The sequence below is a fragment of the Somniosus microcephalus genome, chromosome 34 (genome assembly GCF_052327205.1).
Source record: "Somniosus microcephalus isolate GS21.2 chromosome 34, FLI_Smic_1.0, whole genome shotgun sequence".
Classification (NCBI taxonomy): domain Eukaryota; kingdom Metazoa; phylum Chordata; class Chondrichthyes; order Squaliformes; family Somniosidae; genus Somniosus; species Somniosus microcephalus.
In genome coordinates this window covers 5,141,896-5,163,880 of record NC_141020.1, presented here as the reverse complement: position 1 = coordinate 5,163,880, position 21,985 = coordinate 5,141,896, and the positions used below count along the sequence as shown (strand labels likewise).

The window sequence follows — 21,985 nt, the reverse complement described above, 5'->3', positions numbered from 1 at the left end:
TCTCGGCTCTACCCATACAGATTCCACATCATCAGAGCTAATATCCTTCCTTACTATTGTTAATCATCTCTTTAACCAGCAATGCTACCCCACCTCCTTTTCCTTTTTGCCTGTCCTTCCTGAATATTGAATACCCCTGGATTTTGAATTCCCAGCTTTGGTCACCCTGGAGCCATGTCTCCGTAATCCCAATTATATCATATCCGTTTACATCTATTTGCACAGCTAATTCATCCACCTTATTACGAATGCTCCTCGCATTAAGGCACACAGCCTTCAGGCTTGTTTTTTTTAACACTTAGTCCTTTTAGAATTATTATTTACACCTTTGATTTCTCTGCCTTCCACTTTTGCTTTTCTCCTTCCTGTCTTTTGCTTCTATCCTTGCTTCCCTTTCTTCTGTCTCCCTGCACAGGTTCCCAACCCCTTGCCATTTTAGTTTAAACCCTCCCCAACAGCACTAGCAAACACTCCCCCTATAACATCGGTCCCGGTCCTGCCCAGGTGCAAACCGTCCAGTTTGTACTGGTCCCACCTTCCCCAGAACTGGTTCCAGTGTCCCAGGAATTTGAATCCCCCGCCCCCTTGCACCATTCCTCTAGCCACGTATTCATCTGAAATATCCTTCTATTTCTACTCTGACTAGCACATGGCACTGGTAGCAATCCTGAGATTACCAACTTTTAAGGTCCTATTTTTAAATTTACCTCCTAACTCCCTATATTCAGCTCTTAGGACCTCATCCCGTGTTTTTTTACTTATATCGTTAGTACCTATATGCACCACGACAACTGGCTGTTCACCCTCCCCCTCCAGAATGCCCTGCAGCCGCTCTGAGACATCCTTGACCCTTGCACCAGGAAGGCAACATACCATCCTAGAGTCTCGTTTGCGGCCACAGAAACGCCTATCCCCCTTGCAATAGAATCCCCTATCGCTATAGCTCTTCCGCTCTTTTTCCTCCTGCCCTGTGCACCTGAACCACCCATGATGCCAGGAAGTTTGCTGCTGCTGCCTTCCCCCGATAAGCCATCTCCCCACAATATCCAAGGCGGTATATCTGTTTGAGAGGGGGATGGCCACGGGACAGCTGCATTACCTGCCTGCACCTACTACTCTGCCTGGCGGTCACCCATTCCCTTCCTGCCTGTGCAGCCTTTGCCTGCGGTGTGACCAACTCCCTAAACGTGCTGTCTACGACGTCCTCAGCATCGCAAATGCTCCAGTATGTGTCCATTCGCAGCTCCAGCGCTGCAATGCGGTCTGCCAGTAGCTGCAGCTGGATACACTTCCTGCACACATGGTCGTCAGGGACACACTGTCCCTGATTTCCCACATAGTGCAGGAGGAGCATACCGCGGGGCGAGCTGTGCTGCCATGACTTACCCTTTAATTAATTTAAATTAAATCAAATCAATACCACTAATTACATTACAATTAAATGATATACTCAAGGGCCCTTGTTTACTAGCACTCCCTGCTACACAACAGAGACCGTAGAAACTATAAACCACAAAAAATTAAGACCATCTAAACTTTATAATTTGACAGTTAAGGTTAATAGTTTGGGTGAGTATTTATACTCTATAATCAGCTGCTTCCTCTTGCCCGCGTCACTTTTTGAATCTGGAATGCCGCTGCCGGTCCGCGAGATTGGTAAGCCTTGTACTGCCGCTCGGGACTGTGCTCCCTCCAGGTCCGCTCCTTCCGGAGTTAGTTGAAGCACCCTCACCAGCTCCCTGACTGAGTTTGCAGTCCAGGGATTGAATCTGGGAACTTCTTGGTTGGAATGGGCCAGTACCTTACTAGGTCATACATTTACCAAGTGAGCTCTCGTGTGCTCCAGTGAGGAGAATTAACAACACCATTAGTTTTCAGACTGTTCTCCAATAAGTGCTTGTTGTCCCATACAGTTGTGCCAAAATAGTGTTGACTTTGGTTTTGTTTAGTGTGCAAAAAAAGTGTCCAAAAGTAAATAGTTTTGTTCCATTTTGAATTTTTACCAGCAATGTTTATATTCCATTTTAAATGTGGGTTGCAGAAGCTGGTGAGATAACTGTTCTAACTTGACAGCACCGTGTTGTGTATACTTGGAACACTGGTGTCATTATTTGGGTAGTTTTCCACTGAACACTCCTCAATACTGCTTTTATACTGCTACAAACAGAACTTTAGACTTTTTTCCCCCAAAACACACAAACTGTGGTACTGGAAGTGGGAATTTTATGTAATCAAAGACTACTTGTGGAGCGGACAGTAGTGTGCCTATGTTGGCATTCTGACTGGCTGACAAGTTGAAACTTTTTTGTAAGATTAAATTGTGGTTAACATTCTTTTATCATCATCCTCCATGCAGAAATACTTCCAAAAATAAACACTGCTGTTAACATTAAATGCACTGGCTGGGCGGGGTTAAGAATTTCACATTGTTAGAGAGCTGGATTAAAATGTACTTTTGAAATTTCCAAATTGCTGAACTATCCCAATATGACTTGTAATGATTTATTCATCAATTTCCTGCTCCGAGCCCCTGGCGCCGCCCCCCCCCCCCCCAAAATCTCCTGCTGTTTATCTGGTGTCAGCATTTTCTGGTCCAATAGCCAAATCTTTATCCTTATTTGGATGAGATATTAAACAGAGCTCCCCATCTGCATGTTCCAGTGGAAATTCAAAGAACCCACTGCATGACTCAAAGCAAAAACTCTACTGGTATCCTAGCCAACATTCCTCCTTTAGGCAACACCACCAGAAACCGATGGGCTAGTTACTTATCATCTTTCTGTTTGTGGGATCTTGATATGCATGGAATGGCTACCATGTTTATCCATAGTCAAACATCAGCTACATCAGGTAAATAATTCTGTGAAATGTTTTGGGACATGAGATATGCAAAGGAGTTTTATAACTCCTGGGTCAAACTCCTGGCACTCGCTCCCGAACAGCACTGGGAGTACCTTCAACACATGGACTGCAGCGGTTCAAGAAGGCGGCTCACCATCACCTTCTCGAGGGTAATTGGGGATGGGCAATAAATACCGGCCTTGCCAGTGGCTGCCGCATCCCAGGAATGAAAAAAAAATGCAAATTACATAGGAATTGCTAGACAAAAAAAGGCCACAGTCCATCTCCTATCTGGTAGTCGCATGATGCAACAATAATGAAGTTGTTGACTGATCACAGCAATCAATCTCTATCAATGAGTTTGCAAGAGACCCAGACACGAGATGAGGTAAACCCCCGGTGGTGGAGCGCTTTGGGACCCATAGGTCCAAAGTCACCTGTTCCCTTCAAGCCTGCTGCATTTGCCATATGTCGGCCTAGAAATTGGGTTGGGGCGCAAAAGTCGCCTGAGCGCAGGATTTAGCGCAGCGATCGCCAGAAATTCAGTTTCAGTGCCGCTCGAGGGACACGGGGCGAGGCTCGAGGCGCTCCGTGTCCCTCTTAGGGCGCTGAAACTGATTATTACTCATGAACTGTAGCTCAATATTCTTTTCTGAAAGAAATTATCTAATTTTCATTTGAATGAATCATATGTACATATATGTGATTTCCATGTGCTTTGAGGTTAAAACCTGGGTGTAAGCAGTTCTGAAAATAGTCTGATTCCCAGTAGGTTTCTGTAGAGTAATATAATCTCTTGGTTGTGTTGCAGGATATTAATAATGCATGGCAAGGCCTGGAGCAGGCGGAGAAGGGCTACGAGGAATGGCTGCTGAATGAGATAAGGAGGCTGGAAAGACTTGACCATTTGGCAGAAAAATTCAGACAGAAAGCTACCATTCATGAAGATTGGACCAAAGGTATTGAGCTAATACATTGCTTACAGTTTAAAATTAAATAATCTGCAGGTGTAGAATTGATAGTTCTGTGCTAGAAATTTAGTGAAACATTCTAAACCGTCTCTCTGGAATCCTAGTTTAGATCTAACCGCTCCCAATGCAGCTGGAAAATTATGGACGATCTAGATCTAGCCCAGGGAAGAAAATTTAGGATCTCACTGATCACAAATTAATTCGGAGTCTTATTTGTGTAGCCACTGTACAGCCTAGGAAATGGAGTGATCCTCATCCTGTTCATTTAACAGCAGCAACAACTTCACTTTTTATAGTGCCTTTTAATGTAGGAAGACGTCCCAAGGAGCTTCACAGAAGCGTAGTCAGACAAAGATTGGCACCGTGCATATCTGTACTATACCAGCTTTCAATTTAGCTGTTTTTGAAAATTCCTGCCCGAGTGCAAACAGCAATGGGTAAATCTGCAGAGCTGATGGGCTCAAGTGGGTAATTGGCAGACACCCTAGCATATCTTCAAAATAATACTAGAATATTTTTAATCTGGCCTGAGCTCAGTTGAATTTAGACGTACAGTGGTCAACTAGGCTAAGCATTGTACCGTGTACGTGCATCAGTAAAAGCTACTTGGCTACAGCCTGGCAAAAAATGGAATTGACAGTCCGACCTGTGGATTTTCTGATCGCACGGCAGATCGGGTGCACGCTTTGTTACGGCTAAGTTCGCCAAGCATCCTCAGTAAAACTTAACTGACAGTTGGAGCCCAATTATTGCTTCCTGTCAGTAGGATTAGCATAAGGCCCCATAATCAAACTGTCCTTTGCTCAGCAGCTGCTTGCTTCTCCGTGCTGGCAGCAGCAGAAAAATAAATACTGGAATTAACGGTATGCCAATTCCTGACGTTGCAGACAAACTTGCTGACCGCAGTGCTGTAGACGGGAGAATCGGCACAACTGATCTGGGCTCATCCCAAATAAATTGATTGATTTGCATGGTAAATAACAGGTGGGCAGAGGTAAAGGAATCCAAGGAACGTTGACCAATTGGTGCTCCAGTTTGCTCTCGAACAGATAGAAAATACTGATGTGCGCACAAGTCGTAATTAATTTCCAAGTCCCAATTTTTAACTCGTCTGCAAATCACATGTTTGCAAATCACATGGAATTATCTCCATACTTGAGCATGAAATGACGGTAGGTTCTTGCAGCATGTGCTGTTTGGCAGATTGATGGTTGACTTGTGTAAATGTTTATCAGGCTAGTTATCGCAAACTCAGTGGCTGCCATGACTCAGCAGAATTTTTGTCTCTTGGTTCGTCAGCCTATAAATGACTGCTCTGCGATAACTGTTCCAAAGCTTTACACTAACCACCATCGACACCCTATTACCTCGTGCGACAAACGTGCTTGGTGATTTAGTAAGATGATAAAACGCAAATACTACAAACATTAAATCAGCTTCTCAGTTTAGGTGGTCTGATTGACCTAGAGCTGAGTTTTAAATACCACATCCTATCTACCACTAAGACTGCTTACTTCCACCATGGTAACATTGCCTGCCTCTGGCCCTATCTCCATTCTCCTGCTGCTGAAACTCATGGACAGCCATTGTCACCTCTCAGTTGGATTACTCTAATACATTCCTTGTTGGCTTCCCATCCTCCGCACGCCATAATGCTAACTTGTCCAAATCTCTGCCGCACTTACCCTGCCTCCCAGTTTTTGCTGTCCTATGCTGGCTCCTCATCCTCCAGTGCATTAATTCAAACACTTTGTACGCCTTAATAAATCCTTTAATGCCTTTGCCATATCCAATCTCCTCCAACCATATATCACTTGTTGAACACTCAATTCCTTTACCTCCAACTTTTATCCTACCATAGGTGACGCAGCCTTCAGCTGCCTCAGCCCTGCACTCTGGAAACTTGTACTGAAACTTTTTTGCCTTTCCACCTCTCTGCTTTTTAAAACCTTTTCAAAGCCAATCTCTCTGACCAAGCTTTCAGTCCTCGCTCCTAATCTCTCCTTTCCTGGCTTGGTGTTTTGTTTCCTGACACTCATCCCTGAAGCGCCTTGGAATGTCTCTTTACACTATATAAATGCAATTTGTTAATTAACTAACTTGGTAGTGCATGGCTGTTGACAGTATCTGAAAGATACAAATGTTGGATGGAATCCTTGTTCAGCATTAATTTTTAGCTAAATTTCATTTCTAGTTATAAGGCACCTGCACATATTCTACAAAACTTAATGGATTTGAAAGTCCACAAGGCGAGTGTCCTCCTCAATGGCCTCCTTGGAAAATCAAAAAAATAAGTGAATTTTTGTTTAAAATAGAATGTTGATATTCGTTGAGTAATTCCTCCAAGCTTGTTGCCAGATGATGTGAAGGAATTGAATTAACAGATGCTCATTAACCTTTAGGTGCTTCGACTCTGACTGTTAATTGAGTTTCCTCGTGTTGTTTGGCTCAAACACCAGTGCCGGTCTGTCTTTTCTCCCTGCCTCTCCTATCGCCCCCCCCCCCCCAAAACCTTCACAAAGTGTCAGCGTGCTGTTTAAATACTCGGAGGTCTTTTTCAGTTTTTTGTTGCAAAATTAAAGTAGACTGGAGCTGTTGATATTGCTCAATGAGAGTGAGGTAGGGAGAAGAGAAAATGACTTTCAAATAGATCAAGTATTTCAATTAGATGAACAAAATGCCAAATGCTTGAAATGAAAGCGGGAAGTACAGTATTGAGAATACACAGCATCCGTAAAGACGGGAAAAGATTTTGGCTGTAGACCTTGCATCAGAACTGATCTGAAACATTAACTTAGCTCCTTATAGTTGTTGGAACTGTGAGCCCTTCTAGCATTTTCTGCTTTTATTCAAGTAATGAAATGTATGAAGTTACTGTTGGGTCGTTCAGTTGCTTGCAATGCTTATTCAGTACTTCATCAACTGGTGTGACTGGATATAAAATAACTCAACTTTTCACCTTGCAGTATCACTTCTGGAAAAACATGGTGAGTTTAATTTGTATTTTGAGTAAAATGTTTTTTTCAGCAGGAGTGCAGCTATGATTTTTTTCAGAACAATTTAATGCAGTACTTTTTGTGGATCTTGACTTTGTCAGCATGGTGAAAAATAAACATAATTTCAAGCTCCTTAATTAATGTCTGTACCGTGACGCATTTCAGCAAGAAAATATGTTCGATATTTTGAATCGATGCGTGGGACCTGTGGGAAATTTTGATAGCGCAGCAAAATATTTCACTCATGATCCCATTCCTGCAACATTTTATTTGCTGTTGTGCGTTTAGTTATCTAGAAATGAAAATATCAAAAACATTCAACATGTAAATATTTTACTTGTTTTCACTGCGTAGACAAATAAATCACTTGACGAGGGGAAAAATTAACTGTAAAGTTACATCACTGAATGGCCTGTACCAATGCTGCTTAATTGTTTCCCATATTTTAGACTTATGTTGCACATTAACGCTCCAGGGTGGCAGGATGTGCTTGTGACTCTGTTCTCCCCTCCCTGCTCTTCCTGAAACTTGGCAGTTTGTGTTCAAGCCACACTGTTGATACTGAGCTGAAACGAGACACTTTCCCGAGAGTTAGTTATCTTGTGTCTACAGTATCCTACTAATGTGGGAAAAAAAATCATCAAGAATACTGCTGGATGAGTCCTCTATCTGTATTGTCCTTGGGCACATTTAAGTGTAGAACTAATAATTGGCATTAAGCCATTTATTTTCAATAGGCTAGCCTTGGCATTAAAATAATACTGTAGGGAAAAATTCACACTTGGGTTGATAGATTTAATGTTGTACCGAAGCGCCTGCCTCTTAATTCATCACTAAGTTGCGCTACTGGTGGCAGACCTATAAGCATTAATAATTCACCATTGTTATACAGCTCAAAGTGCTCTCTCCAGATGCAACTTAAGGACAGTATCTGTTATTGCACTGTCACAATTCAAATGGATGTGCAGTGGAGCCATTATTATAGGTTCGAATGCAGGGATCTATTGTATAGCAGTGCAGAAACAGGCCATTTGGGCCAACAGGTCCATGCTGGCCCTGCTCCCCCTTTCCCCACCAGTCCCCAGTGGATATTGGAAATTAGCAGATAAAAGTCCCTACGGTATCTTGTATGTGGGATATATCCATACTGAAGGCCAGGATGTCCAAGTTGTTTGCCTTTGTGGGCTACATAGTTATTTACCATGAAGCCTTGAGGGACAACATCTAAAATCTGCAATAACACAAAATGCTGGATACACTCGGCAGGTCAGGCAGCATCTGTGGAGAGAGAAACCCTCGAAGGGTCACAGACCTGAAACGTTAACTCAGTTTCTCTCTCCACGGATGTTGCCTGGCCTGCTGAGTGTTTCCAGTATTTTCTGTTATTTCAAATTTCCAGCATCCACAGTATTTTGCTAATCTAAAATCTAAAACTGTGTTCTTGCTAATTTGCATATATCTGAAGTTGTTACGGCTAATTTATGATTTATCAGCACTGAAGCAACAGTCTTTTGCTAACCTCCAGGCTCGCAACGTTCAAGCAGGGGAAAACCAGCAAATAAAAAATAAGTGTGGATAAGAATGAATAGCCTGGACTTCAAGGACAGGTTGCCAGTGCTCAGGGACAGCATGTGGCCATTGGGGCTGCATGTTAGACCTCCCTTTATCTCAAACAGGAGGTTGATGTTGGGGCTGTGCAATCAGTAACGTCTCAAGTTCCATCTCAAGAATTCTGGCAGGTAATTGCAGAGCAGATAATGGAGGCTCCACTGCCGTACAAAAACTTCACAGACCTGCCATTAGAGTTTTACTGAACTCTGAGTGACAACATTGCGCAGTACATAAACATTCCTATGGTAACTTTAATACAGTAATTTACAGTAGCCTTTATTAGATTATAGCTCTAAACTAAGTTGCCTAATCCTCTACTACTTGCCCTGAAAGAGTGATCAGGTGGGTTGACTTTATTCCAGTTGAGAATGTTTTGGAATAATTCTTTCCATGTGGAAAATACCACTTGATTTACAGTGGTGTCTTTTAAACAGTAAGGCCTAGAAATTCACTGGGCGCCCCGTTTGGGGCGCCAAGCTCGCCTGGGTGCCGGAATTACCGCTCCGGATGGAGCCGGGAGCGCCAGCACGATATTCAGTTTCAGCGCCCCAAGAGGGATGCGGGACACTGCTCGAGGCGCCCCGTATCCCTCTTGGGGCGCTGAAACTGAATATCGCAGCGCAACATGCCGCACGCTGTGGCACGGCGTGCTGCAGTACTGCAGGCCTTCCTCCCCTTAAGGGGGAGGGGCCTGCACCAGCACAATTGGTAATCGAGTGCCGGCAAAAGAGCCTGGCACCGAGGAGAAGTGCCGGGCTCTCGGGACACAGCCGGCACTGCCCGGGGGTGGGGCGCTCGGGAGGCCAGGGAGGGCGGCGCGAGGAGGTGCTGGCAGGCGGCCACCAAAAAAAATGGCCGCCCCGCACCTCCACCTTAATTTGCGCCACTACCGCCACAGGTAGGCCCCGTGAACCAGTCGTGATTTGCGACTGGCGCTATGGGGGGGGGGGGTGCGACCCACTATCGCGTTCGGGGTGGTAGCGGGGAGCTGCGCACACCGATGACGTCATCGGTGGCGGCGCAGCGCTGCAGGCTAACGCAGCCATTAGCGCCCCGCTAAATTTCGCGGGAGGCGTGGCCCGTGGCACTAAAGCCACTAAGTGCCCCCTAAGCCAGTGCCCCCTTTGGGCACTAACTGGTGGCGCAGCCCACTGAATTTCTAGGCCTAAGTTTTTACTTTTCACTTAGAAGTGATGAATAGGAGCAATTAAGAGTGTCCTCTCTTGGGTGGAAATCCCAGGTTTAAACCCTTGCCTCCTCATCTCCCTTCAGATAAAGAAGCAATGTTGACGCAGAAAGACTATGAAATGTCCACGCTGGCTGACATCAAAGCCTTGCTGAAGAAACATGAGGCATTTGAGAGTGATCTGGCAGCACACCAAGACAGAGTGGAGCAGATCGCTGCCATCGCCCAAGAACTCAAGTATGTACAATAATGTGATTGTTTGCACTGACCATGCAGCCATTCAATGTTAAAGGGCAGTTTTTGTAACTGATGCCATTGAGTTTGGATCTCTCTACAGTCGGATAAATTCACAAACAATTAGTATGCTCTAATAAGTAGAAAAAAAGATGGTGAATGCCTCCCTTATTGCTCATATGTTACCAGCAAGTCAAATTATCTCTACAAACTTTTGTGAAGAGAAATGTCAAGTCTCTGGCGACTACCAGCACAAACTTTCTTAACATTACTTTTTTCCTTCTCTTTCTGCTTCCTGCAGTGACCTGGATTATTATGACTCTCCCGACGTAAATGCCCGCTGCCAGACTATTTGTGACCATTGGGATACCCTGGGCTCTTTAACACAGAGCAGGAGGGAAGCCCTGGAGGTGAGACTTGAATCGATGGGTTTTATGTCTAAGTGAATTTTTAATGTGTTGTGCATATCTGTAACTACAATCAGAATGTTAGTGCCAGCTGACTCTCACATTGAATGGAAAACATTTGCTTGGGATCCAGTTTACCAGCATTGCAATATTCAGCCTTTGAGTTGGGCGTAGAAAAAATTGTACTTTTTTTTTTAGATAGGCAATTATATACGCAAACGCATTTGCTTTTTAAGAGTTCTTTCCATCTCTTTCTCCCCTCCTCCACCCCCCTCCCCCAGCCTTCCTGAAGGCCGTACTGCTGATGAGTTGCAGTGTCCATGGCTCTGTACATCTTCGTGCATCTAAATAGGTATTCGGGCTCATTGTAGCTGTACCTAATCCTGTATTCACTTCAGATCCATTTATGCACCGTTTCCATTAAGAGTCGTTGAAATAAACAGGAGTGGAAACCCTGACTGACCCATTTTCCCCCCCCCCCCCCCCCACCCCGGCCTGAGATGTTGAGGCCAATTGCGCACCCATACCACTAATCCAGCTGAGCTTGGGTAACTCTGAACAGACCAGCTTCAAATCTGCATTCTTCCTGGTCTCCAACTCTGCTCGCCACTGGTCAGTACAGTTACCAGTTGTGATATATAACCAAAGTCAATCTTTGACATGTGAACATTCATTAAACTCTTGGCAAAATATACTTGAGATGGACTAACAAGGCAAGGGAATACACAATGAATGGTAAGACCCTAGGAAAGACAGAGGATCAGAGGGACCTTGGTGTGCATGTACATAGATCCCTGAAGGCAGCAGAACAGGTGGATAAGGTGGTTAAAAAGGCATATGGGATACTTGCCTTCATTAGCCGAGACATAGAATATAAGAGCAGGGAGGTTATGATGGAGCTGTACAAAACGCTAGTTAGGCCACAGCTAGAATACTGTGTGCAGTTCTGGCTGCCACACTATAGGAAGGATATGATTGCATTGGAGGGGCTGCAGAGGAGATTCACCAGGATGTTACCTGGGCTGGAGCGCTTCAGCTATGAAGAGAGACTGGACAGGCTGGGGTTGTTTTCCTTGGAGCAGAGAAGGCTGAGGGGGGTACCTGATTGAGGTATACAAAATTATGAGGGGCATAGATAGGGTGGATAGAAAGGAACTTTTTCCCCTTAGTAGAGGGGTCAATAACCAGGGGGCATAGATTCAAGGTAAGGGGCAGGAGGTTTCGAGGGGATTTGAGGGAAAACTTTTTCACCCAGAGGGTGGTTGGAATCTGGAACTCACTGCCTGAAAGGGTGGTAGAGGCAGGAACCCTCACAACATTCAAGAAGCATTTGGATGAGCACTTGAAATGCCATAGCATACCAGGCTATGGACCAAATGCTGGAAAATGGCATTCGATTAGATAGGGCTTGATGGCTGGCGCGGACGCGATGGACCAAAGGGCCTCTTTCTGTGCTGTATAACTTGGCCCAGAAATTCGGGTCTCCATGGGTGAGTACGCGCTGGGTACTCACCCGTAAGCCCGATGGAAGTGCCGGTTTCATGCATGCACGGGAAACCGGCACTTCCGTTCCTCTGAACGAAGGGGTTCAGAGGTCGAACGCGTGCGCAGGGGAGTCTGCGCGTGCGCTTTGAACTTACGTTTTTTTTTACAGGTTTTTCCGTGAGGGTAAGTCTTTAGAATTTAGAAATTTTAAAAGCAGGCATAAGGCCTGCTTTTTACAAGGTAAGTGGTCAATTAATTAAAATTAAAACACTTTCCACAGGTTTATTATTTTTAAATACTTTAAAGCAAGGTAAGTTTATTTTTAGCCCTGTTAGAGTATAAAATTATTTTTTTTCAAATTTAAATTATTTAAAAGTTATTTAATGTAATTTATAGTTTATTTAAAAAATGTGATGGTTTTTTAAAAATTTATTTGAAGGTTTACTGCTATTTTGGGGCCGTAGTATTTATAAGTCTTGACAGCTTATGAATGGGCTTTTCCCTCCTCCGATTGGCTGCCCATGGCCCACGTGACCCCAGGGGACGCATCGAACTAACTGCGCCCCTGGGACACGCAAGCACTGCGTGCCGGCAGCTGGGCCAGGCCCAGAGCGGAATTCCACGGGGCCCACAGCTCAACTGCCGGCACGCAAGGCAAGTGCAGGTCGGGGGCTTGCACCCGCGGGAAGCCCCCAACCCGAATTTCTGGTCCAATAAATTCTAAGTATTTGAATACAGAGAGTTTTGGTGACTAGCCTTTACTTCTGTAAAACTTGGGCTTCAAAATAAAAGTCACCTGTAACTATTACTGTGAGCAGCAAAACACTAGAAAAAAATCAATTGCAAGCAAAACCATTGTGAACCATTATTTTAAACTTGGTTCACTTAGTTGTATAATTGTCTGGTCCTGTATGATCAGCGAATTCTATATGATTTGGTGCTGTTATTGCAGAGCATGTAAATCTCCAAGTTCCAGATTTTGCGTTCTGTATCAGGAGCAGCCAAATATTTCTTGACCAAGCCCAGTCCATTTGTTACTCTTCCGGTGCAGAGACGTACTTGAATTGTCCTCCCTGCCCCTCCCACCCCAAGCCTCCAAACATCTTCATTTGCCTGCTGCTTCCTAAACACTTTTTAAATATAAGTGATGCTTTTCTAAAATGAATGCTGCTGTTTTAACAGAGGACTGAAAAGCTGCAGGAAACGATTGACCAGTTATATCTGGAATATGCCAAAAGAGCTGCACCTTTCAACAACTGGATGGAGGGAGCTATGGAAGACCTGCAGGACATGTTTATTGTCCATACCACCGAGGAGATCCAGGTACAAACTGAGAGCTACACATGGAGCATAGACATGGATATAACAGTGGATTGGAGCTGCTTGTGTGTACTATCAGTTTGCTCTCTTTCTGCAGGGTCTCATTGCAGCGCATGAACAATTCAAAGCAACATTGCCAGACGCTGACAAAGAGCGAGAGGCAATCCTCGGCATCCACAATGAAATGATGAACATTGCCCAGTCCTATAATATCAAACTGTCTGGTGTGAATCCATACACATCCATCACGCCAGAGAGTATTAATGATAAATGGGATAAGGTAAGAGACTGCTAAAGACCATCAGTATCTGGAATACAAAGTGTAAGCACATGTGTGCGGTGTCCTGTGTGTGCATTTCTTCACAAGGTGTGGCAGGGGAGGGTTGGTGCACATCTGACAGCTTTGTATGGGAAATGCTATTTTATTGTGCACTGGGATATGGATGCAACAACTAAAGAGTGCACACGAGGGCAAGAAGGGCATCTAGTTGAAAATGAAACTAGGACAGTTGATCAGAAATGTTGATGGATCAAGAACTGTACCACAAAGATGGAAAGTTGAGGTTTTCATTACTGTTCATTTTGTCCCTCACTCCATTCCCATACAGCAAGCCTCTGATCGCTGCTGTACAATTTGAATAAGATAATGTTGACTTTGGAAGCAAAAAAAAGCTTTCTCTGAAAAGAGGCAATGGTCCTCAGGATGTATTCGTGTCAGCTTGGCTTGTGATTGTCTGGATTAGCCTACCAAACTAGTTAATAGGAAAATGGCAGGAGTTGCTCAAAATACAATTGGTTGCTGTGAGGGAGTTATTGTATTAGAGATTAGTTTTGATGGCCTTTTCTGATCACTGACTTTCCTATGTTCTTTGGATCTGAGAGGGTGTTTCAAAAGCTGCAATGGCATGGGAACAAATTTCAGCCTGGCAAGTGAATTGTACTTGGTGCAGAGTCCTAAAGAGTGAGGGGGAAAAGGAAATGGAGACTGGAAAAACAAATGATGCATAATGCTCTTGAACAAAAACTGATTATTGGAACTTGCGTGCTGTCATTGTGTTACAGGTTCAGCATTTGGTGCCAGCGCGAGACCAGGCCTTGCAAACAGAATTTAACAAGCAACAGTCCAACGAACACCTGCGTGAGCAGTTTGCAAACAAGGCTAATGTTGTGGGACCCTGGATTCAGACTAAGATGCAGGTTGGCGAATTCTTTTGGTGTATGCGATCAGCTGAGTCTATTCTTCCCTGAACAATAATCATATTGTTCTACCTCCAGACTCTAATCAATGGATCCTCTATTACTTATATAGTTGGCTTTGAATTTTATGTAATTTTCATATTTATTAAATGTTTACACTGGCAATTCTAGAGAGCCTTGATCAATAGGAGATATGTTCCTCATTTGTTACCTTGCTTCTCTTACCTCTAAGCTCCTCCTATTTCCAGCTGACAACAGTGTGACCATTGATAATATATAGATAGTGTGGTTTCAGAACTGAACTAGCAACCCAGAAATCCCACCATGGCATGTTGTGAAATTCAGTTCAATAAATCTGGTCATTAGAATAATTACCCTGAAAGCTGCTGGATTGTTGGGGGAGAAAAAACAAATTCACTAATCAAGGAAGGGAACCTGCCCTCCTGTACCTTGTCCGGTCAACGTGGAATTCCAGCCCCAACTATGGTTTATCTTTCTAATGCTCTTTAAAATAGCCAAGCAAATCATTCCATTGTCAAGATGAGTGATGCAGTGTCACCCACATTGAGAAATTTTTAATTATTGGTGTACACCCTTCCCTGAAAACCATGACTTTGAACTTGGTGTCTGCCATAACTATAGTAAAGAGGTATTTGAGATGGCACTATACGATGACTTTACCCTTTTTTTAAAAAAGCTGTTTCTTTCCTCTGCTCTGCTCTCCTGAAGGTGTTTCCTTGTTGGTCTATGGTTCTGGGGCACTGGGTGCCCTCTGATATCTTGCCCAATCAGGGCATTTCATAGGAGGGCATCACTATCCTCGTCCAACACCCACACATGTACTGATAGGGTCACTAAATAGTGATTACAAACAGGAAAACTCTTAATTTTTCTCTCCCCACTCTGGGAGCTGAACCCATTGCAAGCATCAATGCTGCTGCCATTTTCTCTGAGATCAACTGATTTGGCACCAATAGGATTGAACCTGGGATCAGCTACTTAACTACCTTCATCGGGTAAACCATTGGAGAAGTCTTTTTTTTTTTCCTTAGAGTTGCAGCATTTTTTGTACGCTCTACTTCCTGCTTGCAATTTAAAAACAAAATTCTAGTTCCATCGTTCCTTTAAACCACCGGTGGTTCTGTTTTGCAACCATCTGTAGTTCCAGGTCAAACTTTCCCAGAACGTGGAACAACATTTATTTGTGCTGTACCCATTTTTCTCTGAGCCTGCCAAATTTGAAAATTAAATCATAATATTGGGAGTGCGAAAGTTCGGAAACCTACATTCAGCTATTTTTGGGGGGAAATGAGGCACCTATTTGTCAGGTCAAGGCCCAAAATACAAGAATCTATGTAGTTGAAAAAAATCGAGATGAGATGAATGGTTAAGTGGCTTTGTAATGTGATCTGTGACGTCACCCTGGGGGAAGAAGTGGACAACATATTTGGAGCCTTGAAGGAGCATGAAGGGAATGTTTATAGAATCATAGAATGATACAACACTTGAGAAAGCCATTTGGCCCATTGTACCTGTGCTAGCTCGTTGAGCTATCCAATTAGTCCCAGCCCCCTGCTCTCTTCCCCATTGCCCTGCAAATTTAGAGGAACAATTACCATAATATCAATTAAAGTAGAGCTGAGAGAGATTGTATTGGAGTGAGAGATAAATTGGATCCATTGTTGCATGACCTGAGGCAGTTGAGTAGACCAGACCACTAATTTGACATTGTTGGCTATTGAGTCCCTAAAAGGATTAGTAAAAGTGTCAGACTTTAATAGGATCAGTTAAACTAAGATTACTCAACTTGCTACCTAAAAATGTTCAATATTAGTAGCTGTCCTGCACAAGTCCATAACAAAACTGCCCAATTCTCCCAGTTGAGTTTGTATGCAAGGTGACACTTGTTTGGGGAAAACAGGAGATTGAGTTGACACAACAGGTATGTTGGGCTCTGTTCTAATTTTTATGTTTAAATTAGGAAATTGGCCGGATTTCTATTGAAATGCACGGCACACTGGAAGACCAGCTAAATCAACTGAAGCAATACGAGAACAGTATCATCAATTACAAACCCAACCTTGAGAAATTGGAGCACGATCATCAGCTCATCCAAGAGGCCCTCATCTTTGATAACAAGCATACCAACTACACCATGGAGGTACTGATTACACTTTTGGATTCAGCCTATTTGCCAGCTGAATTGGACCTTCACCTTGTATTTAAAATCGGTGGTAAAATACTTATTGCTGTAGAGCACTGGACCTCTGGTCATTGGACCTAGGTACAGATGCCAGCTTTCACTTAGCTTCCCTCTGTAGGAGAGTTTTTCTGATTGTTGAGAGATGCACATCTCATGGTAAAGTAGCACTTCATCTTGTAAGAACATAAATACGAACAGGAATTGGCCATTCGGCCCCTTGAGCTTGCTCTACCATTCAATAAGATCATGGCTGACCACCTACATCAACTCCACTTTCCTGCCCTATCACTTGGTTCCCTTAGTGCCCAACAATTTATTGATCTGTCTTGAAAATACTCAACGACTTGAGCATCCACAGCCCTCTGGGGTAGAGAATTCCAAAGATTCACAGCCCTCAGTGAAGAGTAAATCTTCACAGACCTGTCCCACCCGAACTGGACTCGCCCTTTCAGAATTAAAGAGCTTTGGTAGCAAATGGGAGAAGTAAATTATCTTGATTATCCAGTTTGCTGACGGTGGGAAAATAGTGAAATGGGCCAAAAATTACAAGAAGAAAATCTATTAAACTCTGGAAACTGGCAACATAATTGGTAATCCTGCTTTAATATGTTATGCTAATGCTACATTACAGCAGCATTCTGCATTGAAGACCTTTTGACCAGCTGTCACCAGCTCTGCAAACGTGTTAGAAAAGTTCCTTTAACAATTCGAAGCATACAGCACAAGACCATTCAGCCCATTGTGCCTTTATCGGTTCTTTATAAGAGCTAGCAAATTAGTCCCACTCCCCTGTTCTTTCCCCAGAGCCCTGCAAATGTTTCCTTTTCAAGTATTTATCAAGTTCCCTTTTGAAAGTTGTTATTGAGTCTGCTTCCACCACCCTTTCAGGCAGCGCATTCTGGATCATAACTCACTGCGTTTATAAAAAATGTTTTAAAAAAACTCATCTCCCCTCTGGTTCTTTGCCAATTATTTTAAATCTGTGTCCTCTGGTTACTGACCCTCCTGCCAGTGGAAACAGTTTCTCCCTATTACTCGATCAAAATTTTTTAACACCTATATTAAATCTCCCTTTAACCTCTGCTGTAAGGAGAAAAATCCCAGCTTCTCCAGTCTCTCCACATAACTGAAGTCCCTCATCCCTGGTACCATTCTAGCAAATCTCCTCTTCACCCTCTCCAAGAGCTTGCCATCCTTCCTAAAGTGTGGTGCTCAGAATTGGACAGAGACTCCAGGTGAGGCCTAATAATGTGATTTTATAAAGGTTCAGCAAGAACTTCCTTCTGTAATTCTTACAAAAAGACGCAAGTGCCGGTAACCTGACTCATCTAACCTAAAGGTTCAGTTGTACTAGGAACTGCACATTGTGCTCGCCCAGTTTGGCCTCGAACATTTTTATGCTTAAGTGTTTGATATTGGTGGGGCACAATCACCATACCAATGCCAAATGTGCCAGTTTCTGAGAATTGGTATTTTGATCGATCATAAAGTGGCCTTTGGGCAATTCTAAACTTCTGCTATAGTTCTACTTCAGTCAGCACAGCTTTGACTTTTTAAACCTTGCACAGTTTGTGATATTCTCAAGTGGGCACTTGTGCCTTTAAATTACTAAATGAGACTATCCTGTCAGTGTTTTTAATTTAAAGATAGAAAGTTTGCAAATGCAGGTTGGTTAACCGAGCTCTTGTGTTTAAATATGTATGCACACAGTGCTGCTTTCCCCGGGCAAGAATGGTGCAAGTACACTCGAGGCTGCCTTGAACCACTTGAAAGCATTGTTTGGTGCAGTGTAACTGGGTCTTTAGATTACAGCCGTGGAGCTCACGCCAGACCTTGGTTTCCACAAATCTGTCGTGCCCTTTGATCTGAAAAGCTGTAACTTAAGATGATGAAACCCAACAAGTACAGTAGTGAGGAATATTAAATGTACATGGTTATCACATGCTGCCCAGGTTTTAACTAGGCTAGCATTTTTTTTAAACTGCAGCTCAGCCTATTAATGACACAAGCAGGTCAGATTTTTTTATTTTTAAATTTTGTTCCTTGGTTCATTTCCTTCCTGATGTATGCCAGATAAAATGTCTTAACGCCACAGCTTAATTTGTTCTTTTTTTTTAATGTAAAAGCACATCCGAGTTGGCTGGGAACAGCTGTTGACCACAATTGCCAGAAATATTAATGAAGTAGAAAACCAAATCCTCACCCGTGATGCGAAAGGCATCAGCCAGGAGCAGCTCAACGAGTTCCGATCGTCGTTTAATCACTTCGACAAGGTGCGTTTTGTAACGAGTGGTGTGCATGCCAGTCATCAGTTAAAAGTTAAAATATCCGTTAGATGCAAGGTGATTAGTTGCTTCATTGTAGCATTAGGGTAGGTACTTCATACAATTTTGTGGCAAGTGTGGTATTTATAACTGGTCTCCTGATGCTACTGAAGTCCTGATTATATTATCTGTTGGTGTGCCTCCAGTGTCGAGTACAATATGCTGAAGTTGTGGGTACAGATATATACTTACTCACAGGCTTAATCATTTGCTGAATGTGCACAATATGACTTTTGCAGCTTCACAAATCCGGCTTCAGTGTTTCCATGTACTAAACCCAGATTTTCGCACTGGGTTTAAGTAATTATAAAATTATGAGGGGCATAGATAAAGTGGATAGAAAGGACCTATTTCCCTTAGCAGAGGGGTCAAAAACCAGGGGGCACAGATTTAAAGTAATTGGGGGAAGGTTTAGAGGGGATTTGAGGGGAAATTTCTTCACCCAGAGGGTTGTGGGGGTCTGGAACTCGATGCCTGAAAGGGTGGTAGAGGCAGGAACCCTATCCACATTTTAAAAATACTTGGGATGCTCTAACCTGCAGGGCTATGGACCAAGAGCTGGGAAGTGGGATTAGGCTGGATAGCTCTTTGTTGGCCGGCGCGGACACGATGGGCCGAAATGGCCTCCTTCCGTGCTGTAACTTTCTATGATTCTATGATAGAACAGGTGTGAGATTAGCACACTGAATGCAGATCAGTGCTCATTACAGCACCCTCCACTTTATGCTTCCACAATAAATAGTGTGGTAAATTCACTGAGAAATTGTTGCATGGGAGTTGGAACTAATGTGCTTTAAAAAAAAATTAAAATCCTGAGCCCACCCTTGAAGGTTTGTTTTTCCAATATATTCAAGCTCTGCACTTGATTTGCCATGTACATCTGTTGAATCTCAAAACAATGGGAGAACTTGTGTTATATATATATATATTCATTCACTGTGGATGAATTTGGAATATGTGGCCTGCTGAGCACTTCAAAAAGCATCTACAGGCCTTCGTCATCCTGTGGTTTCTGAACCAGAAAAACATTCCCGTTGACAGGAGTTCAATTCGTATGCACTTGCCTAAACGCCATCTCTGGTGAGTTGAAGTTGCAGCAAGAGAAGTTGGCTCTCTCTCTACTGTAGTTCTGGGTTGCAGCAGAGTTGTCACTATAGAAACGATTCCGAGATTATGGGTAATCAACCACAGCAAGCATTTTGTTCCAGCCTGGTTACAGTGCAGGAATAAAACAGTAAAAACCAATTGCATAAATTAGTTACATGAACATCACTAAATACAAATTACTCTGGACACTAATCATTAACATTAAACAAGGGGAATCTTATCACGTCAAATAATGCATTTCAATCCATCTAAATGGTGTGACGTGATTACTTGGTTGCCTTTTTTGCAACTTTCAATGTTTCTCAACGTCCAGCGCCTGCCAAACTTTTGACCCAATTTTCCACACAAGCTTATTTCCTCTTTAGCAGTGGATTACTTCTGGAATTGCATCATTCTCTTCTGCTTCCTCCCGTCCCCTTCAGGCACTTGCCATCGTTCTGCTTGATTCCTTTCACCCAGAAAGACGTTTGACAATCGCATAATTAATTGTTGGGCTGTGTATAGATTGTATGAGTTGTATTTTGCATCATGTGGTGGTCTAGTTAATTTTTTTATTTCCATCTGCCTGTTTTAATCTACACTATTGGATTAAAGTTTGGAATTGTACTGCAGCGCTTCGTGTTGAGCAGGAAGTTGCATTGATGCCTGTAAGTGTAGGCAAATAAGTGAGCATAGGTTTTCTTTGCTCTCCATCCAATGAGTTCTACTTCTGAGCAAAATTGACCCCAAGTGAGAGGGCATGCCCCCGCACTGCTAAATGTTGGGAATCTTGCAGGATCACATCGACATCTCCCCACACATCAGTCTGCTTGTGCCTGTTCCCTTCAGGGGATTTCCTGCTGTTGGAGTGCCATTCAAGGCAACCAATAGCAAATTTGAGCTATTGAAAAGCTGCTAAACTGTACCGTTGCATTGGACGCTGGCTTTAAGAGTCCCTGAAATTGCAAAATTTCACAGTGGGCGCTCATCAAGGTGGTATACTGTGTTTTAGGCCTAGCGCACAATTGGCAATGTGTTTTACTCGCACCTTCACAAAGAAGCTGCTTCAAATACGTTGGTGAAATGACAGTCAAGAAGCTGCCGGCATTACTGTTAACCTGGAGGGTCCCCATGATGCTGCTGTGCCTCCAGTGCAGATTTTTGCTTTGACGTCTCCTTCAGAGCATTCAAAGAAAGCAGGTTGCGTGCATCCCAGCTTCCATTCCAGCGTGCTGCTACCACACTGACACAACATCTTAAAAAGCCAGTCCATTAGGCAATGCTCCTTGAGGTAGACTTGTGGGATTAGTGAGGAGTCTATTTAAATTACATTTATTCCTGTATAACTGAACATGTAATTGATTACTCTGGTGTGCTGCTCACTGTTAATTAAACCAGATACATACTGGGAATTGTTCTATTTGTGAACTAGTTCATGAAATGCTTGTTTTAGTACATATTAACTATTTAAGGGCTGCAGTATAATTCCTGCGTTGTGTTGAGTTAAACAATTCCAGCTTCCATGGTGGCTCAGCACATTTATCCAGCAAGTCACAGAGCCATTCACACCAGGAAGGTACCAGGTTTTATGCAGAGTAGGTAGGGGAAATCAGCCAGGGTTCCTGCTCTGTGTTTATTTAGCAGCTCCTACCTTGTAGACATCCGATGAGGACAAGATTGTGCTTAGCTGCAATGCTGCCACCGCCCCGTGATAAAATAGCATTCTTCTGCTCCCTGTCAAAGTTCACACGTGACACATGGCCACTTTGTAGTATAGTTACTGTGACACCTCACCCAAGAGTTGGCATCTTCAAAATGGGGAAACAATTAATAAACGAAGAAGTGAAAAAGGGCAATGCAGCCAGTGCTTTACACGCTCTCGCTCTCTCTCTCTCCCTCCTTCCTCTCTACGGCGCTGTGTCTAGCTGAGGTAGAGTTTCATGGGTGCCGACTGGCCTCTGGTACCTCACTTAAGTGGCCGCTCCCCATGTGCTTCTATACCTTGACTGTCTGGCTATTTGGTTGTGGAAGCCATCACCGCTAGCCCAATCCTGCCCTGATTGGATGTTCACACTTTCCAGCCGAAGTCCGTGGATCATTATCGAGAAGAAAGAAACTGACTGA

The 21,985-nt window shown here is 43.5% G+C and overlaps 1 protein-coding gene across 8 annotated transcripts in view; it reads left to right on the top strand.

The window, feature by feature from the left end:
- LOC147096670 (alpha-actinin-1-like) overlaps positions 1-21,985 on the top strand; it is a 111,229-nt gene that overhangs the window by 77,893 nt on the left and 11,351 nt on the right. For all 8 annotated transcript variants that reach the window (XM_085973237.1, XM_085973230.1, XM_085973236.1 and 5 more), the window contains 8 exons: positions 3,653-3,800; positions 9,692-9,842; positions 10,141-10,249; positions 12,914-13,054; positions 13,149-13,331; positions 14,114-14,248; positions 16,230-16,409; positions 18,578-18,724. In XM_085973237.1, coding sequence (XP_085829363.1) covers positions 3,653-3,800; positions 9,692-9,842; positions 10,141-10,249; positions 12,914-13,054; positions 13,149-13,331; positions 14,114-14,248; positions 16,230-16,409; positions 18,578-18,724 — 1,194 coding nt within the window. The remainder of the gene's footprint in view (positions 1-3,652; positions 3,801-9,691; positions 9,843-10,140; positions 10,250-12,913; positions 13,055-13,148; positions 13,332-14,113; positions 14,249-16,229; positions 16,410-18,577; positions 18,725-21,985) is intronic.